Source organism: Kogia breviceps, chromosome 1 (assembly GCF_026419965.1).
Source record: "Kogia breviceps isolate mKogBre1 chromosome 1, mKogBre1 haplotype 1, whole genome shotgun sequence".
Taxonomy (NCBI): Eukaryota; Metazoa; Chordata; class Mammalia; order Artiodactyla; family Physeteridae; genus Kogia; species Kogia breviceps.
Genome location: NC_081310.1, coordinates 100,861,568 through 100,885,201, shown reverse-complemented (window position 1 = coordinate 100,885,201; position 23,634 = coordinate 100,861,568). Strand labels below are relative to the sequence as shown.

General features: G+C 48.4%; 1 protein-coding gene across 1 annotated transcript in view; it reads left to right on the top strand.

Moving 5' to 3' along the window:
- Positions 1–23,634, top strand: part of ABCA4 (ATP binding cassette subfamily A member 4) — a 123,940-nt gene that overhangs the window by 3,643 nt on the left and 96,663 nt on the right. Inside the window, exons 2-6 of the mRNA XM_067025434.1 lie at positions 1,272–1,380; positions 2,785–2,926; positions 5,305–5,516; positions 11,265–11,392; positions 15,965–16,162. Of these exons, the coding sequence (XP_066881535.1) occupies positions 1,272–1,380; positions 2,785–2,926; positions 5,305–5,516; positions 11,265–11,392; positions 15,965–16,162 (789 nt within the window). The remainder of the gene's footprint in view (positions 1–1,271; positions 1,381–2,784; positions 2,927–5,304; positions 5,517–11,264; positions 11,393–15,964; positions 16,163–23,634) is intronic.

The following is a 23,634-nucleotide window of genomic DNA, read 5'->3' as shown; positions in this document are numbered from 1 at the left end:
TTCCCTCTTTGACTTATGTTATGATTTGTAATAATTCAGTTGCCAGCAGACCTCACCAACAGAAAAGGAACAAAGATTTATTGAGCACCTGCTATGGTGTCCACTACTTTGCTGAGAATTTAAGTACATTTCTTTGGAAGGAGCAACAAAGGGTTAAATTTAAAACCATGCAAATAGCCCCTAGCAGATCTATATATACTTACATTTCTATTCTTAGCCATCTGCCTTAATTCTCCTTTAAATCTTATGAGTTTCCTTCCTAAGGTCTCTGGAATGGGGGTTGGGTAGAAGAACTATTACATTCCCCAATACATACCCGCCCAGCCTCCCCCCAATAATCCCACACCTCCAACCATACCCTCATGTGCAATGCCTCAGGGTGTGGGCTGCAGCAACCAACTTGTTCTCCTTCCTTTGGAGTCAAGAGTCCTTAAACTCTAAATTGAACCTAAATTTAAATACCTACTTTCAATTGTATGTCGGTATCAGCAACCTCTTCCAGTATTATAAAATCCCGCAGCGGCATAAGTTTAAGCAACAAGAAATTGTTGAAGGAAAACGTTGGTATACCCAGATTTCTGGGTTTGACTTTGCTATGGATCACAGTAGTTCACAGGGGCATTTGCACCTTCATTCATTCATTCATTCATTCATTCAGTGACCACATACGCAAAGTCTAGCAGCGCTAGAAGAAGACAGGGCCGGTGTGTGTGTGGGAGCGGGGGGAATGTGGAAGAGCACTGAGCCAGGAGACAGGAGGCTGGATTTTGGTTCCAGTGCTGTCACTGCTGATGAGACACTGCACAAGTCACCTGCTCTTCCTGGGCCTCTGTTTCCTCATCTGCAGAAGGAGAGGTTAAAAGGAGACCTGTACTACCTGCAGCATCAGCATTACCTGTGAGCTTGTTAGACATGTGAGATCTGATGGGGTCTTACAGAATCAGAACTTGCATTCATGTGCACAGCAACGTCCAAAAACATCAAAGTGCATATCTTGATGACCTTTGACGAAAGTACTGTGCTAATGAAGTTTTCTAAAATAGAGGCAGAATGGAACCCAGAGGGACACCAAGTCTTGTTAGTCTAATATATCAAAGTAGAGGCAGTATGGGAGATGGGATTTTAAAAAAGGAAGTCCTTTAGGTAAGTATACCACAACCAAAGTCCTATTGCATAGACAGGCACTGAAATGAAGTATGTCTGCTTTGTGTATGTTTCCTGTAATCTCTTAGCATCACTGGTCTTTCTCTCTTTTTGTTGTGTTTTCCCAGATTCGCTTTGTGGTGGAACTTGTGTGGCCTTTATCTTTATTTCTGGTCCTGATCTGGTTAAGGAATGTCAACCCACTCTACAGCCAACATGAATGTAAGCATAATGGGGGTGAGGGCAGGGGGAGCCTTGGCAGGCCCGGAGGTCCTATCCATTTGTTTAGAAAGGTTTTGGGGGCTAGGGGTGCCAGGATCTGATCTGCTTATCATCACTTTATGCCTACGATGCAGAAAACAGAGATTCATCGGCGTTATGCAAACTAACTTTTAAATCCTACACATTCTATGCAAATACTTACATGTGGTTACTGAAGAATTGTGTAATTATTTTTTATTTGGTTGTTCTTTTTCCTATACCTAAACTCTTCCTAACTTCAAAGGGAACAGATTATAGATGAGTTCTTTGAAATATTTTGGAGACAGTTCAGAGATATGTTAGACATGGTGCTAAAGAAAAATGAGAAGGGACAAAAAATAGTGTATTAATCATATAGTATTTCTTGGACCCCAGAGGTGTCCTGGGACCAAAGATGAGCCTGTAAGTACCTCTTTTATACTATGCCCCTCAGAGAAAGGCTTCATCTGGTTTCTGGCCAGGATGACATCTTCTGGCTCTAGACAGCTGATGTGAGGGCCTCAGGAGTTATGCACAGCTGCTCAGTCCCCTCTTCTTGCTCCTCAACCTCTTGTTTTTAAGTTTCAGGCCCCAAGTTCTGACTCAGCCTCCTGCGCATCAAACTCTTGTCTCTTTACCTCGCCCCACAAGGAGCCCATAACCTGTCCCTGGGCCCCCTCTTGCATGCTTGGGGGTAGATGCTCAATACATAGTTGTGAAAGGAATAGATGGACCTCTTCTCCTCCTCAAGCATCAGCAACTCGCAGAGGCTTCTTGCGCTAACATCTCTCTGCCTCTCCCCATCCCCTCACCAAAACAATGTGCTCCTCCTCTGTTCCCCCTTCACACTTCTGTCCATGCCTCTATTAGGACATTTGTCCATCTCTCCACTACACTGGGAGCTTGAGAGAAGAGACCCTGTCTCCGGCACCCTGCACAGGGCCTGGCATATATTAGATGCTGCTGCTTCTTTTTTTAATTTTTTAACAAATTTATTTATTTATTTTATTTTTAGCTGCATTGGGTCTTCGTTGCGGTGTGCGGGCTTTTCATTGCAGTGGCTTCTCTTGTTGCGGAGCATGGGCTCTAGGTGCACGGACTTCAGTAGTTGTGGCTCCTGGGCTCTGGAGCGCAGGCTCAGTAGTTGCGGCGCACGGGCTTAGTTGCTCCGCAGCATGTGGGATCTTCCCAGACCAGGGATTGAACCCATGTCCCCTGCATTGGCAGGCGGATTCTTAACCAATGCCACCAGGGAAGTCCCGCCCCTGCTTCTTAAATGTTGGTGAATGAAGGAAAGCACCAGAAGGGCAGGAGTCCTTCCTGCAGAGGCTCTAGATCCTAGGGCCTGCATCCTACTTAGTGTCAATGACTAACTCCTTGTCTTCATTTCCTGTCTTAAAGGCCACTTTCCCAACAAGGCGATGCCCTCAGCAGGAATGTTGCCATGGCTCCAGGGAATTTTCTGCAATGTGAACAATCCTTGTTTTCAAAGTCCCACCCCGGGAGAATCTCCTGGAATTGTGTCAAACTATAACAACTCCATGTAAGTGTTGATATTCCCACCATACCAGGAGGAAGCTGTGCACCCTGTATCCTCATCTTGCCCTGGAGTTCATGTGTGAGCACACAGAGCATGTGACGCCGAATGAGTGTTTTTGTGGCTTGCTGAAACCTTAAACTCAAAGGAGCAGGGCATGTGTCCTCTCTGGAGCATTCTATCAGCTGTCAGGGCACTTGAGGAAAAGGCTTCAAACTAAGGCCACGTAACACAATTTCTTGGTCCATATATCCCCAAGATGTGACTTGGAGTCTGATTTTCAGCCCCCTGATGAGATGTGTCCACTGCCTCCAGGTCATTCATCTTCTTGGATGGAGTCACTGGGTGAAACAAACTCAGTTCCCCTTCTGTTTCCTTACATCTCTCTCCACTCTAGATCGATTCTGAGAGATCCCTGTCCCTTTAAAGGCCTTCTTGGACATCTAAAGGCTAAGAAAAATGTCAGGGAACCTTTTGAGGGTGAATGAAATCAAGTTTACAAGGTGAAGTGTGCTTCTTGGAAGACAAAGACAATTTCCAAATCCTCTGTCATAAATGCCGTCAGTTCCCTTGGTCGGCAAAATCTTAGTATACTGCTTGAGAGCAGAAGTTCTTAACCTGTGGGGCTGACAACCATTCCGAGAATCTGATGAAAACTGATGGCCCCTCTCCCAAGAAAGATGGACACACACACACACACAAAACATTACATTACTGTGCATATGATTTCAGGGGACTTGTGGACTCCAGGTTAATGGCCTCTGGTCTGGGATTGAATTCAGGTCAAATTCCGTACGAAAAGGGTCTATTTTTGGAATTCCCTCTCAGAGCAGGAGGTAGGGGGACTTGATGTAACATGTTCTATAGACAGAGGCTCAGGGATGAGGACAGGATTGTCCTTCAGCCACTGCGCTGACCTCGAGCTGCAACTTGTGACGTTTCACCAACAAAGGCTTGTTGGGGAGTAGGCTTCACCTACTTATATAAACATCAAGTCAGATGGAAACTGAGATATTTCGTTACTCCAGTTCTTTCCTTAGAGGAGATCTGGATATAATTCCTCCAGGAAAAAACTGCATTTTGACTAAACTAAAAAGAACATTTGGTAATTCAGCTTAATACTCAGAGGTAGCCTTCCCTACTGGGAACAAACTGCGACTGCTTTTGCCCTACAAAGGCAGAAGTGAGTAGTTGTGACAGAGACTGCATGGTCCACAAGCTTATAATATGTTTGCTAACCCCTGGATTATAGGAAGATAGAGGAGGGAACACAGAACACCCATCTTCCTGGGAAAGTCAGCAGATGGCATTTTAGCCAGGCTCCCATGGCTGCAAACACCACCTGGAAGCTTTAATTTACAATCTGTACTTTCAGTTTGAGCCTCCTTGAGGTGCCTGAGAAGAAACACCTGCCTAGAGATCCCATGGGTCACATGATGGGATCAGGGGAGACTTGAAGGCATTTCAGTGGAGACTATATGGAGTTTTTAGGCACTGATAGTGTCTACAGATTGAGAGGTGGGAGCTGGGGAAGGGAAGGGGTTTCAGACTCCAGCTGTACTCAGCATCTGAACAAGGAAATCTGGGTTTCATGTTTCACACACATTATGAGTGAAATATTCATTTGCTTGCAAGGCACAGAAACACATTTAAACAAGTTTAAGCCTCAGAGGGAAAGATACGGTTTGGACACTAGACCTTCTTGAAAAGCCAGGAGCAGCAAGGCAGTTCTCAGGGAGTGGGAGAAGAACTGGAGAGCCGTCAGGAGCTCCTCCCTCCCGTCTGGGCCTACAAGGTCCAGCCTCTCTGCCTCCCTCTGGGCTTCTACTCCATTTGCCTCTCTCCATGGACCAGTATCCCCTGCTTCTCAATGCCTGGGCTGGCACTAGTTGCCCAGTTCACGGCCTCTCAGCTTGGGCAATCAGAAGAGCATCCCTGAGTACCATTCAAATTCCTGGGAACAAATCTGCTTAGCCCAGCTTTATTCTCCTTGTCCATCAACCTTGGTGGAGGTGTGTGTGTGTGTACATGTGTGCAGAGAGGACTTTGAGGGTTAAGCATGGCTGTTAGAACCTGCTCATATGAATGGCTGGAAGGGCAGATCTCAGAGAAGTGGGTACTGGCTGGGAAGAGCCTCCAGTAGTATCTCCTAATATCATCCTATTTAAGGGTTCTTGGGACAGGAAGCACATAGAGAATGGGGTTAAGAGGTGACCCAGCCCTGGCAAAGCTGGAAGACTTTTAACAACAAATTTCTCACTGCCCGTGTTATCTTATATGTATAAGGAAGTAAAAACATCTTTCTCCTTTGCCTTGGCAATATTGAGAGAATATATAATGTAACAGATAGGTCAAGCAGGTGGTATGTTAAAAAATTTCGCAAGGTATTATGATGATGATAATGATGTTGATGAAAGTGACAGCTGTGTCTTTATTGATGAGGCTCTTTCCTACAGCTTGGCAAGGGTATATCAAGATTTTCAAGAACTCCTCATGGATGCACCACAGAGCCAACACCTTGGCCGGGTTTGGACAGAGCTCTGCACCTTGTCGCAACTCATGAAAACCCTCCGGATGCACCCTGAGAGGATTGCAGGTGAGGTGGCTTCCGTGTTCTTACTATCACTTGCCTCTCACTTGCCTTCTCCAACAGAGAGATTGAAGATACAGGAAAGAGTTTGGAGATTTGGCTGGAAAAGATACCAGAGGATGCAGGAAGGTATGAGACCTAGAGGCAGCATGAGGCTTACCTTGGTGAGAACTCCTCTTGCTGCCAGGCTTGAAGGTGGGAAGTTGGGAAGGAGGGCAGGAAAGGTCTCATCCCAGGTAAGTCCAGAGATAGGAGAATGCGGAGAGAGGTAGTGCTCTGGGAAGTCTGAGGCCAGGTGAAGGGCTGGGAGCAGGGGGAGGAGTTTGCGGAGCATGGTAAAGGTGCGGAACACTTTCGCAGAGTCCTAGAGAGTGAGCTACCCAGGACCGTGTGGAAGCAATGCCAAGTAGCAGTAAGGAGCCAGGGAGGTCAGAGCGCGTGTCTATCATGACATAAATATGTACAGTTATTCTGTTTCTTCTGGTAATATTCAGCATCCCAGGCCCCGAGGCAGAGCAGGTGCAGAGTTGGGGGATGCAGGGCTGGGGGCCGGTAGGGAGGTGCCACAGAAAGTCCAGGAGTCCGGGGGGCGTTGAGGGTGGTGATTGGACTACACGGATCGGGTTCAGGCTGCGTACGGATGGAGGAGAAGCGAGAAGTACTGCAGTTGCCCAGGGGAAAATGGAGGGGCAAGAGAATAGAGGTCTTGGAGGGCTCCATGACCCTGTTTAAGGACTGAAAAAAATAGCAGGATGGAAAGATTGACAGATGTGGTCAGAATGTGAAATATGCGAATTCAGGATTTCAAAGGCATGAAGGACAGATAAAAACAAGCCCCCAGGTGTGGCCATGGTTGTTGAAGTGGAGCGGAGGTGAAGGTTAGGTGATGGGGGGGGGAGGAAATGAGAGGCCACACTGGATGGACCCTGGGGTGCTGTGGGTAGGAGAGCCCCTCAGAGGCCAGAAGCGTGAGGAGGAAGGGTGGGGGAGCTCCCTCTCCCATGTCCCTCCTCCCCATGGGAAGAATTAGAAACAAGCAAGACCCAAACCCAGTAATCATTCCGACATCTCTTTTTAGAGCACAAGTGAATGTTGTGTGGTTGTCCCATCCGCCATAGGCTCCTCTGTAGGCGGCCGGAGAGACCGGCCGTGGCAGTGGCCTGGGCACCAGCTGACCGCAGCCCCTTGCAGGGGCACATGAGCAGCTGGAAGAGAACAGGGCTGCCAGGACCCCAGGGATCACTGCGGTCCTGGGAGTGGGAAAGGTTTTTCAGGGGTTGGTCTCAGAGGCTGCGAAGGAAGTGGTTTGTTGCTGCTGGGAGATGGCTGCTCCTAGGTTGGAGACGGGGAAGTAACTGTCAGGATGATCTTGGAGGGTGACAGGATGAGGAAGGGGACATCCAAGGGGACAGGAGGGGCTGGATAGAAACGCTTCTGCTCAGGGAGAATGGTGCAAACCAACCCCGCAGGGCTCCTCACCCACGTGGCGCAGTCAGCAGATGTTTGGTGAGCAGCACCCACTGAGCCAGGCAGTGTGCCAGTTCCCGGGGACAGAGAGGCGGTCAGACCAGTGCCCTCCCCTGAGGGCTCCCTGGGCAGAAGTGGAAGGACCAAGTGGACAGTGACCACACCATGTGGGGGGCTGGTGGAGGGAAGCAGGGGGGCTTCAAAGAGCACAGGGGAGTCAGGAGAGGAAAGTTCTCCAAGGAGAACTTGATCCTCCTCCCGCTGGGCCACCTTCTGCCCTCTCTCCCCATTGGAGTAATAAAGGACACAAGTATGATCAGATGACCATTAAGATTGCTTCATTGCATTCTAATTCTTTCAAAGATAGTCATGCGTGTACTTTATGTAGTAAAACCAGATTACGGACACTATCTTCTTTGTTACTCGGAAGTTTACTAAGATTTTACTCAGCTCAAGCTAAAAGGGCCTTGCAGGGTATGAGCACAGTTAGCATCTTAATAGTGAGGGAAATACTGGGAAAGCACAAACAAGAAAGCGCTTTTTTTCCCCAAGGTTAAACAGCGGATGAGAACACAGGCTTATCTGACCCCTGGAATGACTGTCTACCCCATTCATCCAGCAGATATTTCGTTTTGTTTTCTGATTGTCGGATGGGGTCCGGCTGGGAGGAAATATAAAGGAAGTCATTTCAAACCACAGTGTCTCTGTGGTCTTTCGGGCCTGTCTATGAGAACCAGAGTGGCTCCTTCCCAGCCCGACGCAGGACTGGTTTTGAATGGCTCGCAGGCGCCCCTGCTGCCCGCCTTCAGGCTGTGGGTGAACGTTCCCTCAGGAGGGCAGCTTTGGGGCTCTGGGACAGCTGAGTCAGGGCAGGCCAGCCAAGGCTCTCCAAAGGGCTTTGGGGGCCGAGAACACAGACTCTGCAGAGCCCCCGACCTTGGTGGCCACGAGAGGGGAAGGGGACCATCCCCAGGAAAAGAGACAGAGTCTCTGAAGGAGTTCCAGGCCGGGGACTGAGGTCCACCGTCAGAACTGAAGACGGTTTCAGCGTCCGTCCCAGGGTCCCCTGGGGACCTTGCCGGCTCTGAGCATTGACTCCTCAGCCCAAAGCTGCAGTGGAGGGTTAAGCCTTTGAAAGCAAGGTGGGCGGCTGTACCTGGGGTGTGCTTTTGCCTGTCAGTTCCCGGTCACCTGGGAAAGTATGCCAATGGTGACCCAGGGCATTTTCCTTTCCTAGCAAACCTGTAGTACTGCATTCTCCGCAGGGGAGGATTAATGGTCAAAGACCAGCCGTGAAGCCCCCTCCCCACTCACCCCCAAGCAAGCTTTGCGGTCTCTCAATCATCTTTAAACTCTGGCTTCCCCTTAGCCTCACGCACACCTTCTCCCGGCTTCCCCCACCCTGGCCTCAGCTCCCCCCGACCTCCATGGGCCTCAGCGGCCCCCTCCCCCAGCCTCTAATCTTCCCAGGCAAGAGAACAAGAAGAACCACATTTTAAACTACATTTATTTTTCTTTCCTCAGGCCCCCAGTTCACATTTCTCCCTCGGGAGTCTGGTGTAGCTGCTGTCTGGTATCGGCCACTGCTTACACTTTCGGCCCCACGTTCTCCGAGCAGGGTGGCCCCCGGCCCTCCTCAGGTGTGCTGAACTAGCACGCTCCTGCCCCTTCTCCCTAGGGCCACGGCAGCCCAGGCACCTGGGTGAGAAACTGGGCCAGGGCAAAATCACTCCCAGTTTCCCTTGTTTTGTCCCTTCTCCCCAGCAAGGTATTTGTATGTAAGTCCAGGTGAGGGAGTTAAAGAATAACGAACAATTACACAGTCAGATAGGGGCCTGACTCTCAGGTCAAGACAACAGATATTTATTGGGTGGCTCCTGTCATTCCGCAGACATTTACCAAGAGCCTGATTCCACGTCAGGCTCTAACGCTGGGTGTCAGATAGAGGTGACTTGGAGGGCTTACGTCTCTGTGCCCAGCATTGCTAGGTATGATGGGGAGTATAATAAAAGCAGGATCCTTAGCTCCCTACTCTCAAGAGCCTGTGTGTGTGTGTGTGTGTGTGTGTGTGTGTGTGTGTGTGTGTGTGTGTGTGTGTGTGTGTGTTCGGGGTTGCATTGCTGGAGGCCACAGGATATAATATAACGTTGTATACAAAGAAATGATTCGGAGATGAACAACCAAGCTGGTGCCCCAGGGGAAGAAAAAAGGAAGCTGGGTTTGGAAGATGACAGACATATGTTATTGAAAAGGAAAGAAGGCAAGAAGAAAATAGACCAGCCCCTCTCAGAACCATCCCCCTCTTGGGGGAATGCCCCCATCCATGGTTTCAGTTATCTGTGGTCAACCACAGTCCAAAAATATTAAATGGAAAATTCCAGAAGTGAACAACTCATAAGTTTTAAACTGTGTGCCTTTCTGAGTAGCATGATGAAATCTTGGGCTAACCTACCCGGGATGGAAACCATTCCTTTGCCCAGGTATCCCGCTTGTTAGTCACTTACTAGCTGTCTAGCCCAGCTTATCAGATCGACTATCGCAGTATCACAGTGCTCATGTATGAATAACTCTTATTTTATTTAATAACGGCCCCAAAGTGCAAGATCAGTGATGCTGGCAATTTGGATATTCTTTTACTGTGCCTAATTTATAAATTAAACTTCATCATAGGTATGTATGTATAAGAAAAAACATAGTGTATATATAGGGTCTGGTACTATCTGTAACCACTGGGGAGGTCTCGGAATATATCCACTGAAGATAAAAGGGACTATTATATATTATAAAGGCTTTGGGCTTTTCCTAAGCAAAAGGTAGTGATATTGAGCTACCTGGCAGTAAGGGACATCCATTGTGGTGAGAGAGGCTGCTGTGTGGTGGAACCTCAGGTCTGGTTCCCCTGCCCCAGCTGCCCGGGCAGGCCTGTAGCTGGCCCATCCCCTTTCAAGAGGAAATTAGCAGTGACATCAATCTGGACAAGACATATACAAAGAAAGTCACAACCTGAACACGAAGGGTGACTGTCAAGCACTTGGGGGGCTAGGCCTCTTGGCGGCCTGGGGAATTTGGGGAGGAAGAGCACTGTGGTGTTAAAACCTGGAAGGAACAGGAGCATTTGATGATTAAAGTTAGTTAAAGAAGAACTAAGAGATAAGCAGTCAACCAGGCTCCCGGAGAAGTTGTGATGTAGAGATAACTGTTTTCATGCAACCCAAATGCTTTCCCTTAATGTTGAAATGATTTCATAAATATCTGGACCCGTCCCCCTCTTCTCTGGCTGGTGCCTCATGAACTGTAGCAGTGGCCAGCTTCAGAGTGAGTGTTGGCCCTGGAAGCAAGCAGAGAAGGTGGGTGTGCCTCCCCTGGGAGAGGTAAGAATAATATTAATGCAATCAGGTCAAGCATTTTTTTGAGCTGGGAGCTAATAAGCAGTTTACACTCCTTATCCCAAGTCACCCCACAACGATCCTAAGAGGTAGATATGGAAAGTACAGACACAGAGAGGTTCAGTCACTTGACCCAAGGTCACCTCAACTGTTAGAAGTCCTTTATGCCTCCTTATAAAGAACCAGTGGGTTTTGAGTGGAGCTGAAAGAATGTGACTGGGTCGATCAGGGCATGAAACTGCAAGCCCAGGCAACAGGCCATCCCCCTTTCCCCACTTGAAGATTTTCTTGCCCCAGACAGCCTGATCTCTCTTAGTACATGTCCATACACTGAGCTTAGAGCCATAGCTGAGATGACAGAAACACCAAGAAGGGTTCTCTACAACGGCACTAATTCTCCTCCAGTTCTAGACTAGGTTTTCTCAGCCTTAGCACTATTGACCTTTTGAACCAGATAGTTTTTTGTTTTATCAGAGAAACGGGGTTGTCCTGTGCCTTGTGGGATGTTTGGTGGCATCCCTGGCCCCTGCCCACTAATATCAATACTTTCCCAGTTGTAACAACCAAAACTGTCTCCAGACATTGCCAAATATTCCCATGGGGACAAAACTGCTCCTCACCTCCACCCTGTTGTCCAAGACCAACTCCACAAAGCATCCGATGACCACCACCCTGACCTAATTTTTTCCACCTTGTGTGCCTTCTCAGTAAATTTGGCTCGTCTGCTCCAGCAGTAAATGTTGTGACTGCCACTGGCAGGGGCCCTGACTCTTAGGCGCTCCCAGGGAACCCAAAACAGAGCCTTCCTCTGAGAGTCAAGTTAGCAATCAGTTCTAGATGTTTTCCTTTTTTTGACCCATCTCCCCTCCGACACCCTGTTCTTTTTTTCATTCGTATGCAGGAAGAGGAATACGAATACGGGATGTCCTAAAAGGTGAGGAAACACTGACACTGTTTCTCATAAAGAACATTGGCCTGTCTGACTCAGTTGTCTACCTTCTGGTCAACTCCCAAGTCCGTCCAGAGCAGGTAGGTGGATGTTATTGGTCGGTGGTCCCTGGAGGGGAAGGGTGGGCACCGAGCCTGAGCCTGAGAAAGGCAAAGGAGACCTTGAGTTTCTTTCTTCATTCTTGCTTTCACATTCAGAATCACTCAGATTCGTGCCACACACTCAGGAGAATACCTGGGGGTCACTTGTGGTGGTGAGCATTCCCATTGCAGGATTCTGGAGTGGCCCAAATCCTGGAAGCCCTTAAAAAGCATCTCAAAGTTTTATGACTGGAAGGAACCTTAGAGACCACGTGGCTCAAACTCCTTTCATAGTTGAGGAAACTGAGGTTTATTCATGTACTCACCACATGCGTAGAGATGTTTTAGGTACCAGAATGCAGTGGGAACAATACGAGGAAACCCCTGACTCTGGGAGCTCATATTCCAGCGGGGGCGACAGGGAATAATCAAGTAAGCCAAGGGCACCTACGTGCATTTCCAGATTGTGAAAGGGTCTGTGGGGAAAGGTCTAGCAGGGTCGGAGTTAGGGAGGGACTGGGGGCAGTTCTAAATTCTATGGGCAGGGAAGACCTTCCTGAGGAGGTGCTATTTGAGCAGATCTAACTGAAGAGAAGGCACCATGCAAATGCCTGTGAGAGGAGAGTTCCAGCCAAGAAAAGGGCAAAGCCAGGGTCTGAGTGTGCTGAGGTGACCTTTGAGGCCACAGAGCCCAATAACAGCCGCAAGTAGAGCAGACCTCTGATTTCCTGGACCATTTCTTCCCAGTGCCAGGCGAACTGCTTCTAGCCCCCCCCAAATCTATTTTGTCTGTTTTCATAATCCTGTATTTATTCAGAGTGTTTCTACCACTAACATATGACTTTCACATCTGTTAGCGCTTGCGCTCCTCGCATTAATCCCGAGATGGGTCAAACAGATGGGGAAACTGACGTGCCTGGCGACTGACTGACTTGTGCACAGCTGTAGAGCTAGAATTGTCCGAGCTGGCGCAGAATCCGGGTCTTCTCGTTCCTAGTCCCGTGCTCGTTCAGTGGTTCTCAGGGTCCAAGACCAATAGCCTCAGCAAGGACTGGGAGTAAATTCTCAGGCCCCATCACAGACTGACCGGCAGTCTCTGCTTTAACAAGCCCTCCAGGTGCTTCTGATGGCTCAGGGATGAGAACCACTGCTTTAGTTTGGGGCCTCATGGGCTCCTGGCCTAGCATCCTGGGGGTGTGGACTCGTAGTGTGATGAACACAGTGAGAACACATGATAAGCAGGGGCCTTAGCACAGATGCCCCGGCTGGCTCTCCTGGCCAGGACCACACCTCCTCTAGACTCCAGGGGAGACGGAGACGTAAATAGAGAATTTCAGGGCCTTTGTCAGTCCTGAGGCAAAGGTCTGCACAGGGTGCCGTCTGAGCCCAGAGAAGGGAGGGGACCCACTTGCGTGGCTGAGGTTGGCTCCTCTGAAGGGGGTTTTCAAGCTGGTTCCCAGAACAACAATGGAGAAGCCCATACCTGCTTTTCTGGCTTTTCAGACCCTGAGGTTTTCACTGAAACTAGACAAGGGGAGCTGAGGTTCAGCCCTGAGGCAGAGTGTCAGGGCCCTTGGAACCCGGCACCCCCAGTGCCCAGGCTTGGCCACAGTGCACACTCCTGGGGTGGCCCTTGGGGTCAGGCCTGGCTGCCGGCCCTGCTTGGCTCCCCTCCCATCCCAATCTGTGGTAGGGGGGCGGGGGCAGCATCACTTGCTCACTTTCCCCTTTGCTTTCTCTTCAGCTCATAAAACTCAAGTCCTGGAAATGCCTGTGATGACTTCCAGTTGGTAATAAAAGGGAGATGGAGATAAGGGCAGGAATTTAAGGGAAATTTCTTTCCAGTTCCTCACCTACGTGACATTTGGGTTTGTAGTTGCTGTGCTGCTGGCATTAGAGCTGAGGCCTTTCATGTGGGGAGAAGACAGGGCCTGGGCCATTGGGGTGTGCCTTTATTTAGTGTTGCAGTTTCTGATTAGCGGATGCTTCCCTGATCAGCAAAACTCAGAGCTTAGGAAGGAGCCCAGCTTAGCAGGAGCCCAGCTCCTGCTCTCCGGAGGCCGATCATGTGGACCCAGCTCCCTCCATGCCTCCGTGCCCACCCTGCTTGTTAGCCTGACTGCCTTGTGTGCCTTCCTTCTGATCTCTATCTCCGTCTCCTTGACAGAACTGTCCACGGGAATTTTCCTCCATGACAGTAGTGCTCTCTCTGTGCTGTCTATAGGGTAGCCCCTAGCCACATGTGGCTGGTGGGCACTTGAGATGGGGCTAGTGCAACTAAGGAACTGAATTTTTAAATGTTATTTAATTTTAATTATTTTAAATTTAAACAGCTACATGGGGCTTGCAGCTCTCTAACCGATCATCCTCATTATACATGGAATTTTGTTCTTTACCATTAGGACTGGATATCCCTCTGCCTAGTGTCTGAGCACAGCTCCAAAGGGAATAGCATCACTTGGTCTCTCCCCATCGAGGGAATTGTGAGGCAATTAAAGTAATACGGTTCTCTGGTCCATCTCTCATCACACCTCTCACCCCCAGCCCTGGAACCTCGAACATTCTTCCAGGCCCAGCTCAAGTGTTGCCTCCTCAGTGAAACAGTTCATAAACCCTCCCTTCTTTGTCCTGCCCCCTCCCCCTTCCCTAATCGACAAAGAGCTAACAGCTAACGGGTAATGGTTAAGCACAAGCTGTGTGTTCAAACCTCAGCAAGGTCACAAGGTTCACTACAAGTTAATAAGCAATCTGTTTCCTCATTGCTAAAATGGAGATAATAAAAGGACCTACCATATACGGTGGTTTTGGGGGTTAAAAGAATTAATATCCTTGAAGCAATTAGAATAGTGCATGGCACATAATAAACACTCAATAAATACCAGCTCCTTTTACTAGTAATTCTCAACACTCCCTCTTCTGCGCTCTGGTTTCACGACGTTCAGCCTAGCACCTCCTGCTGTTTATTAAATGCCTGCATTTCCAGCTAGCCTGGAAGCTAGCCTAGCTAGTTTTTGGGAGGGCAGAAAATTCATCTTATTCTCGCTGTATCCCCAGTAACTCTCCTAGTCCCTGCAGAATGGGAGCACAGTGAATGAGCATTGAATTAATGAGTTACATTTTCATGGTGTCCCAGCTTTCTCCCTCGCCTGTTGTGTAACCTTCTCAAGTCACCTAACCCCTTTTCCATCACTTCCCTCCTCTGGAATATTAGAGGTTTGGACTCTAATGAGCTCATTAATTCCCTCCACCTCAAAATGTTTTAGACTCTGGGAATAGAGTTGGGGTGAGGTTTTGCCTGGAGATGAGAAGTAAGGTATGGACAAAACAGGAAGGCTCTGTTGGAATATGCACCCAGTTACAGGCCCCTGAGATTCACGGAGTCCACACCCACTCAGCACCAGCTGTGACCTGGGCCTCATTTGGGGACTGGGCTTCTGTGTGTGGTCTGGACAGTTTCCATACAGGGGGTAACAGAGACCCACCTGCTCCATTCTCCAGCCCAGAGGATTGTGTAGAAGGCATGGGACTGTGGAGGCCAGGGAAGTTCATGAACCTGTTCTATTTATGGTATTTAGGGTTTTGTCCACTACTGGGAGTCCAGGACTCCAAGAGGCCAGTTACTGTGCTGGGGGGACAAGGCTCCCTGGCCAGGGTTGAGGCCTCCTTGGCCTCTGGAGGCCATCATGGGGATTGTGCTCCACAGGAGCTTTCGGATGTGGGAGCTCCAGGGGTTAGCATCGTCGGATAAAATAAAGGGTGCCTGGTTAAATTTGAATTTTAGATAAACAACAAACAGTTTTTCAGCATAAGGATGTCCCACTTGGACTCTGTTTGGGACATACTTGTACCAAAAATTGTTCACTGTTTATCTGAAATTCAAATTTAACTGGGCATGCAATATTTTTATTTGTTAAATCTGGTGAGACAGGAAGGCAGGGGTGGTCATTCACCATCACTCCAAATGCATTCTAGTCAGTCCCCCACCTCAGCTTCAGGAAGTAGGTCCTGATGGTACCTTAGCATCATGTGCTAAGAAGGGATGACTTAAATTGTAAAGTCTCTCTGCTAAAATGAGGCCTGGGAATATATTCATTTTCTATGGCTGCTAGAACAAATTACCACAAACTTAGTGGCTTAAAACAATACAAATTTATTATTTTATGGTTCTAGAGGTCAGAATCTAAAAGTCAAGGAGCCAGCAATGCTGTGTTCCTTACTGAGGGAAGTAGAGGAAAATTCATTTTCTTGCCTTTTCTAGCTTCTGGAGACTGTCTACTTTCCTCGGCTGGTGGCCTCCCTTCATTTTCAAGGCAGACATTGTTTCTTCTGCTTCCCTCTTCCACATTTAAAGGACCCTTGTTATTACATTAGGCTCACCCAGATAATCCAAAATAATCTCCTTATTTTAAAGTTAGCTGATTAGCAACTTTAATTTCATCTGCAAGCTTAATTCCCCTTGCCATGCCACATAACGTATTCACAGGTTCTGTGGGTTAGGACATGGACATCTTTGGGCGGGCCAGTCTTCCTCTACTACAGGGAGGTTTCCAGTGTTGCTTTTCCTTTCTGCAGTTTGCTCATGGAGTCCCAGACCTAGTGCTGAAAGACATCGCCTGCAGTGAGGCCCTCCTGGAGCGCTTCCTAATCTTCCCCCAGCGCCGTGCGGTGCAGACAGTGCGTGATGCGCTGTGTTCCCTCTCCCAGGGCACCCTACAATGGATGGAAGACACCCTGTATGCCAACGTGGACTTCTTCAAGCTCTTCCACGTGGTAAGGAAGAGATCCAGCTGCCCGCCCCTTGGGGGGTAATTCCTGGAGGCAGTAGGACCTGGTGGCAGGCCATCGGGGACTCACATATTGACAGTCAGGGAAGGCACGAACCTGGTGTTCCAGACATTCCTTGTTCAAGACAAGACAAGACAGGCTCCAAAGGCCCGGGAATCAACTGATAGTATTTCCAGAGCCGTGGCCCAGACATCCAGGGGTCAGCATTAGGATCACCATTAGATATGTGCTGTGGCAGGTCTGGGTCTCCCCCAAATGTGGGATAAGCCCTCTTCACCACCTCTGGCAGTGTGGAAAGGAGGAGCTAGGTGATCGTGGAAAAATTGTTAACCTTTCCTGGCCCCATCACTCATCTACAAAACAAATATAATACTTTGTAGAGTGGTAGAAAAGATACATTAAAAATATATGCAAAGCATTTAATAAATTTCAGTAAATTCACATTCCCTTCTCTGGGTCTGCTCTTGACCCCAAAGTTTACTGTTTCTGGATTAAAAAAACAAACAAACAAAAAAAACCAAGAGAAAATGTCATAGAAAATTTCCAAAAACTTGGAAAGCCTGATCTAGCTCAACACTGTGTTCAGAACTGCATCCCAGACAGACTTCTTGGGATCCAGTCATATCTTCTCTTTTGCTAGAAGGGTAAGATGAGAGGGAATTATATAAAGGAGGCATCAAGCATTGGTTCTTGTACTTCAGAGTGTAGGAAAATCATCAAGGAAGCCGGTAAAAGATGCAAGTCCCACATTCCCACCCCCAGAGACTGATTTAGGAGACCTGGGCTGGGCCAGAATCTGCCCTGTTACCTTAGGTGATTCTGATGGCGGTCATCATAGGCCACACCTTAAGAAACACTCAGGGCTTCCCTGGTGGCGCAGTGTTGAGACTCCGCCTGCCGATGCAGGGGATGCGGGTTCGTGCCCCAGTCTGGGAGGATCCCGTGTGCTGCAGAGCGGCTGGGCCTGTGAGCCATGGCCTCTGGGCCTTCGCATCCGAAGCCTGTGCTCCACAATGGGTACCGTTGTGGTACCCGCGTACCACAAAAAAAAAAAAAAAAAAAAAAAAAAGAAAGAAACACTCAAAGTTAGAATTATAATTTTCTAGCATTGAACTGTATTTTCTCTTTTGCCTGCATTTTAATTTCTGGAACTATGTTTCGGAGAGTGTCAATCACTGAGAACATGGCAGAGGAATTTGTGTTTTGTCTTTTTACATTTGCTCTCTCAAGTCCCAGAAAACTTGCTCCAGCCTTGTCTTCAAAAGCAAGGTAAAGGCTTTTAAAAACAAAACAAACTAAAACAAGACCCCACAGTTTCTGGCAGGGTTCACACTTCATCCCTTTCAGTGTGACTTTTCCTTGGAATGTTACTCCATAATTTCCCCAGCTCATCGGGGGGCCTCCAGAATGGGTAAGAGGGGTCAGACCTATGGATGCCACCAGCCCTGAGAGCCAAGGGCCCCAGAGAAGGTCTCTGCAGGGAGATTAAAAAGCCATGCAGTTCAAACTTCTCTGTCCGAAGTTCCATGAGGAACCCGATTTTAGACACACTTCTTAGCTTGTTTTCAGAATCAGACAGGAGAGTGAGTAGGTGATAAAAATCCTTATTCTGAGCGGCTGAACCCCCGCCCAGCACAGTGGGAGCCCAGTGCCTGCGTTTGCAGAGCTGTGGGAGCTTCCCTGGGTGCCTGGGATAGTGCAATCCTCTGGTCACTAGAAAATGGGCAGCATCATGCATCTGTTTTTGCAGCACCTTGGCCACTGGTATAGTACATGTACCTTTGGGGCATGGGGACAGCCTGGATAATAGCAGGAGAAAGGGGAACCTGGGCAAAACTTTTCATTAGGGTCTGAACCCGTAACTCAGGCTACTGGCTTCAGGATGTTTATTTATCAGATAAGAAAGACTAGACTGTCTTTCCTGCTGCCCTTATATACTGTTCTGGCAAGTGTTAGAGTTCAGAAACCAGAGGAGAATTTTGGCCGGTCACCCTCACCAACCCGAGATGGACCCTAGGTACTCACCTGTGTCCATGCACTCAAACCTGAATTGGGCCAGGCGCTGTGCTGAGGCCAAGGGCCCAAACATGGCTTTCATGCCCTCACTGAATTCCCAGTTACCCTGAGACAGACAAACAGGCCATGTCACAGCACTGAGGCTTAGGACATTTGGCCCCTAGAGCAGTGGTACCCAGGCCTGGTTGCACACTGAGTCATCTAGGGAGCTTTTAAAAACTACACGTGCCCCCCCACCTTCATAGCATAGATTCTGATTAGTTGCCTTTAGCATTTTTGTTTGTTTGTTTGTTTTTTCCTGTATGCGGGCCTCTCACTGTTGTGGCCTCTCCCGTTGCGGAGCACAGGCTCCGGGCGCGCAGGCTCAGCGGCCATGGCTCATGGGCCCAGCCGCTCCGCGGCATGTGGGATCTTCCCGGACCGGGGCACGAACCCGCGTCCCCTGCAACCGCAGGCGGATTCTCAACCACTGCGCCACCAGGGAAGCCCGCCTTTAGCATTTTTAAAAGCTTCCCAGATCATTCTAATGTCCAGCCAGGGTTGAGAATCACCGACCTACAACATACGAGTTTGATTTACAGTCTCAATTTCTGTAGACCAAGCCCAATAATAACAGTAATACCCAAATGCGCCTAAGGCTTCGAAGTACTTTCATTTGATCACCCCTAAGACCAGGATGCTCTGCAGATGCATCCTCCCTGCTGTCTTCTTAACGAAGCCGGTGAGCGACCCCAGAGACTGCCAAGAGGAGCAAGTTCTGGCAGGAGACAGGCTTACCCAGGAGATAGTGTTGCCCCTACCTACCATCTTTTTGTTCCTGCTTGTCTCTGTGTGGGAAGACCTAACCAAGACAGGACACATCAGCCCCAAGCAAAGAGGACAAACACCCCACGTGGTGCCCTTGAAATGTGCTTTTCCAGCTGACAAATGGACTGAGTGGCTAAACGTTTTTTTTTAATTACTAAGAAGGAAACCTAAAAGGAATTGCAGGCAGTAAGATGGGATTTTTCCTCCTGTACCCATCCTATTGTGTTTTTAGTAAAATAGCCCTGAGGCAGACACAGAAAAGCTCAGGGCAGAGCCTCCGACCTTCTTAGAGGGGCATGGGCCAGGCAGGAGGCAGGGGCAGGGGCCTCTCTGGGACGAGTCTGTTGTTGCAGCTGGTTGGCGAGCAGCCATGCTTAGGTCCAGCGCCGGGAGTGCTGTGCCTTCTGTTCTCCTGGGCTGTTTCTCACGCACACGTACACCAGCGTATAAATAAGGTTTTAGTAAATGCCAAGTTGGTGCTCACTAACAAAGAGAGAGGGGCCATCTCAGCAAACCACCGCTCGGCTCCTGCCTCTGTCGTGTCAGGACCTGGGCATGTGGGTGGACTTGTAACCTCCAAACCAGACCGTGGAGCCAAGAGACTCAGAGAGGGGCAGTGGGGACTCAGCACCAACTGGGGCCAGCTGTGTTTTTCCTCAGCCCCTTGGAGATCAGAAGTGAGTGTTGTCATCCTCATATAATCCAAATGCAGTACCCTTGCCTTACTCCACCCCACCCATCCCCATATGTGCACTCGCGCCTGCCTGCTTGCACATGCACACGCACACGCACTGGATGGCCAGTGACCTAGGTGGGCTGGGACGAAAACAGCAGCCAGCTGGCTGGATTTTCTCCAAGGAGGTTTAGCCCCTCTTGGTTTCACTTGGGTTGAGACAGTTTGAAAGAGCTTGTCTTCACCTGTGGCCTTTTAGGGCTTAACGCCCCCAGCTTGAAACCCCACAGCTCAGACCTGGGTCCAAGGTACTGTGGCTGCCAACACTACCTGAAACGTTTCACACCTCATAAAAAATGGTGTGTCAGTTTCGGGTGAGGGGTTGGGCCATTTCCCATCTGATTTGGCCCAAGGCGTCTGTGTCCCTCCCCCTCCTCCCCCTCCTCCCTCTGCGATCCTTCCTGTTTTCTCTCTGACTCTGGTGCACAGCTTTGAAATCTTGCTGAGAAGCGAATCTGTCCCTTCGGCTCTGCATGTTTATTTGTGGAAGTTCGGCAGGGAACTGAGGAGGTGCCAAGACCTGCCACATTGCTGGGAAATCTGCGTTCCCTCCCTTCCCCCTTCTCAATGGTTGTTGATAGAGGAAATTTGGCCTCCCCGGCATTTTGGCCCATGGTTTTCCCCTTTGCAGTTGCTTCCAGTGTGACATGATTCAGCTTTCTTTCCTTTCCCTCAACAGCTACTCCGTCAAGGTTTTTACTTTTCTGACTTCATTTTCCCCGTGTCTTTGTGACTGTGGGGTGGCTGAACATTGAGTTCCGCAGAAGAAAGGCCGGTCTTGGGGGGTGCTTGCTACATTCTCTTTTCAATGTCCCACTTTGTTCTTGGCTCTGCTCCCTAAATTCCTGAATCATTGGGAATAAATGTGGGTGGAGTGCCCCTGCCCAGTGTGAGCTGGCCATGGTTTCTGCTCTCTTGGATCATTCGTTGCAGTTTGTTAAATTTCAACTATGAGTTTCAGTTTTCAGGTGATACTGCTGCGTCAAAATTCTCTGGAAAGGCCCCATGTCTCCAGGATTTTACCGTGATGTCCCATTAATGACTTAATTTCATGATCTCTCTCCCTTCCGATTTCTGAATCTTTGGACTGTCAACTTTCTCCCATTTCTGTGGTGGTGGGGGGGTGGTTTAGGGAGGGAAGAGGAGAAAGGAGTGGTATCCAGTGCCAGCAGTGTGGAGGGAAGTGCAGCACGGCTGCTGAGCAAAAGCAAAACTAAGTCAGCAAATAGGATTTTTTTGTTGTTTGAAAATTATTAAGCCACAGCAAGTATAGTTGATTTACAGCATTAGTATTTGTTCTTCCTACATCTACAAAATTATGTGTCTATTATATTTCAAAATTTTGGCGAACTGATTTTGATAAGGAAGAAATAAAAAGGAAATAGAAGAGAGGAACATTAATGTACATTAAATATATATTAGGCCCATGGGCTTGATTGCCATTGGCCTGCCTTGGTTTCTTTTAGACTCCAGGCATGAATAGGCTAGGGCTTATTTTCATGCCAGATCAGATGCTGTTTTATGAATTTAAAAAGAGAAAAAGACTGAGAGGTCAAAACTAAAGTCACTTAGAACACAAACAGGCCCCTACAAAGACTGCTTTTAGGATAATGGGTCCTGGGGTTCTGGCCCTTATTCAGTAGCTGTAGATTGAGCACCAACATGTTAGGCATCCGGTTTTCTCCAAGGTAAACTGGTTTAAAGAAGGATTTTGGCCTCTGACATTTCTTATCTCTCCAGAACAGTAGTTCTTAATCTTTTTATGGATTAGAACTGCCTTTGAGAACCTGACAACAGCTCTAAACGTTTTCCCTAGAGAAATATGTAAGTTCACACAGACACACAGAGGGTGGGGCTCTTGGAGCCTCTGAAGTCAGACCCCAAGTTAAGAGCTTTTGCGTTAAAATTTCTTTCCTACTTACCATTAATATATGTCCTTTCCTAAAGGCTCTCAGTATAGCCACAGATTCTTCTTTAACTCTCCTTATGAAGTAATCAGCTTCTCCCCTGAGCACAGGATCCAGTAGTGAGAGGACCAGAGGGTGGGCAGCCAGCTGGGGCCCACAGAGATCTCCTGGTGGTCAGGGACTGGGTCCTGGATCTGCACTGGCTCCTTTCTTGCTGTCATTTAAAAGGAACTCAGCCTCTCCCTCTGTAAAATTGAGATAGCAAAACCTATTCCATGTATCTCATGGGATCCAGTGGTGAAATTCACATTAGAGAAGAGTTGGAAAAGTGCTTTGAAACAAAAAGCATTTTTGCCCTTACAAAAACTAGAATGCAGCTGCTTTGTGGAAGGCCCCACTGTGCCCCGCCCCCATTGCTCCACTCCCAGAAGCATCCTCCTCAAACGCTTGGGTGGGACATTCTCCTTCCTCTGACCCTCAGACTAGGAAGAGGTCTATCTCATGGGGTCGTCTTTTGACTTCCCATAGATTCCAAAACCAATTTTGCTTTCATCAACCACAAATACCAAGACTGAAGTCACCTCAGAGAGAAAAAGGCCCAGTTTCTGTTGAGCCAAAAAAGTCTCATAACTTGTCTGTTCAAGAGCCCACCCTCGCGTTCAGACTCTCTGCCCCCTCCAGTCCTGGGAAACAGCATGTCTCTGTGACCTCTCCCGGTAGAGACAGTTTGGCATTTCCCCCCTGCTCTGAGTGATTTAGTCTGAATTCTCCACTCATGACGCATTTCCTGGTACTCAGGGTGTCCCCTCCTGGTTGCCCCCTCACCACTGAAGCCAGCTTCCTCTCTTTTCATCTGATGCTTCACAACTGTCAGGTTGCAGCAAACATGCTTCAAATCTACATTCCTCCAGTTGCCTAGCAACAACTTCCCTACCGGATAAATCTGGATTTCCTGTAGCAGCCCACAATTAAACACAGTGGGCCCCTCACTGTCTGTCCACCGTTTCATCTGTTCTTCACCTCTGTCTGGGTGCTTCAAAGGCAGCAGCTCATCCCTTACTCCAGAGCCTTCCACCAGCTCCCAGAGGCCACATTATCCCTATGAAGACACTTTTAACCCAAGGCTACCTATTTACCCCTGTATTAGATAGATCCTCAACTTAGAAATCAATACTGTTTTCCAGATGTCCTTCTTTGAATCAGAGAAAGTAAAACAAAAATTTCAACTCATAAAACATTCCTTTTGTGTGCTGGCAGAGCGACATCTGTTTGATTAACCCATTGGATCCAAAGCACCAGCAAGAATTGCTCAAACAAGACTTTTTTAGTAGCTAATATGCCTTATTCTGCCTTAAGAAAAAATATTACACAGTCCCAAAGGACAGACATGTATCTTGTCCCTTGGGAACCCAGAGACCTCATGTAGCCAGAATCTTCTTGGCTACTGGCTAGGACCTTGTATCCATTTCTTAAGTACTGGATCAAGGCCCAGGGACCCCTCAAATCAACCATAGCTGATGGGAGATGATAGAGACATACCTTTTCAAGAGCCCTATTTGTATATCCAATCTTCCTTCCTTACAAGGTCTAATCAGACCTTGAACTTGGGTTGGCAGTGCTGAGGCCAGTCGTGACATGGAAGGGTTACCTGTTGTTTGGGAAATTAAGAGAACTTATTTGGCATAGGAAGCAGTGGTGTGTGTGTGTGTGTGTGTGTGCGTGTGTGAGTGATGATACTTGCCGTTTTGGTCTGTGACCTTTTCTCCAGAAATGGTTTCACATTTCCATTCAAATAAATTTACAGTCCCTTCCGGTTCTTTTGGCAGGAACAGTCCATGTGAATTTGAATAGATAATGGGAGAGGGAGCCCTGGGAAATTTATTTTATAATTTATGGCAACATCAGTCAGACAATTGGTGACCAGATACGTATGAAGTGTTCCCTGGGGGAATGGGCACTGTTCTGAGATGTAGGTGGTATCTAAAATGAAAGTG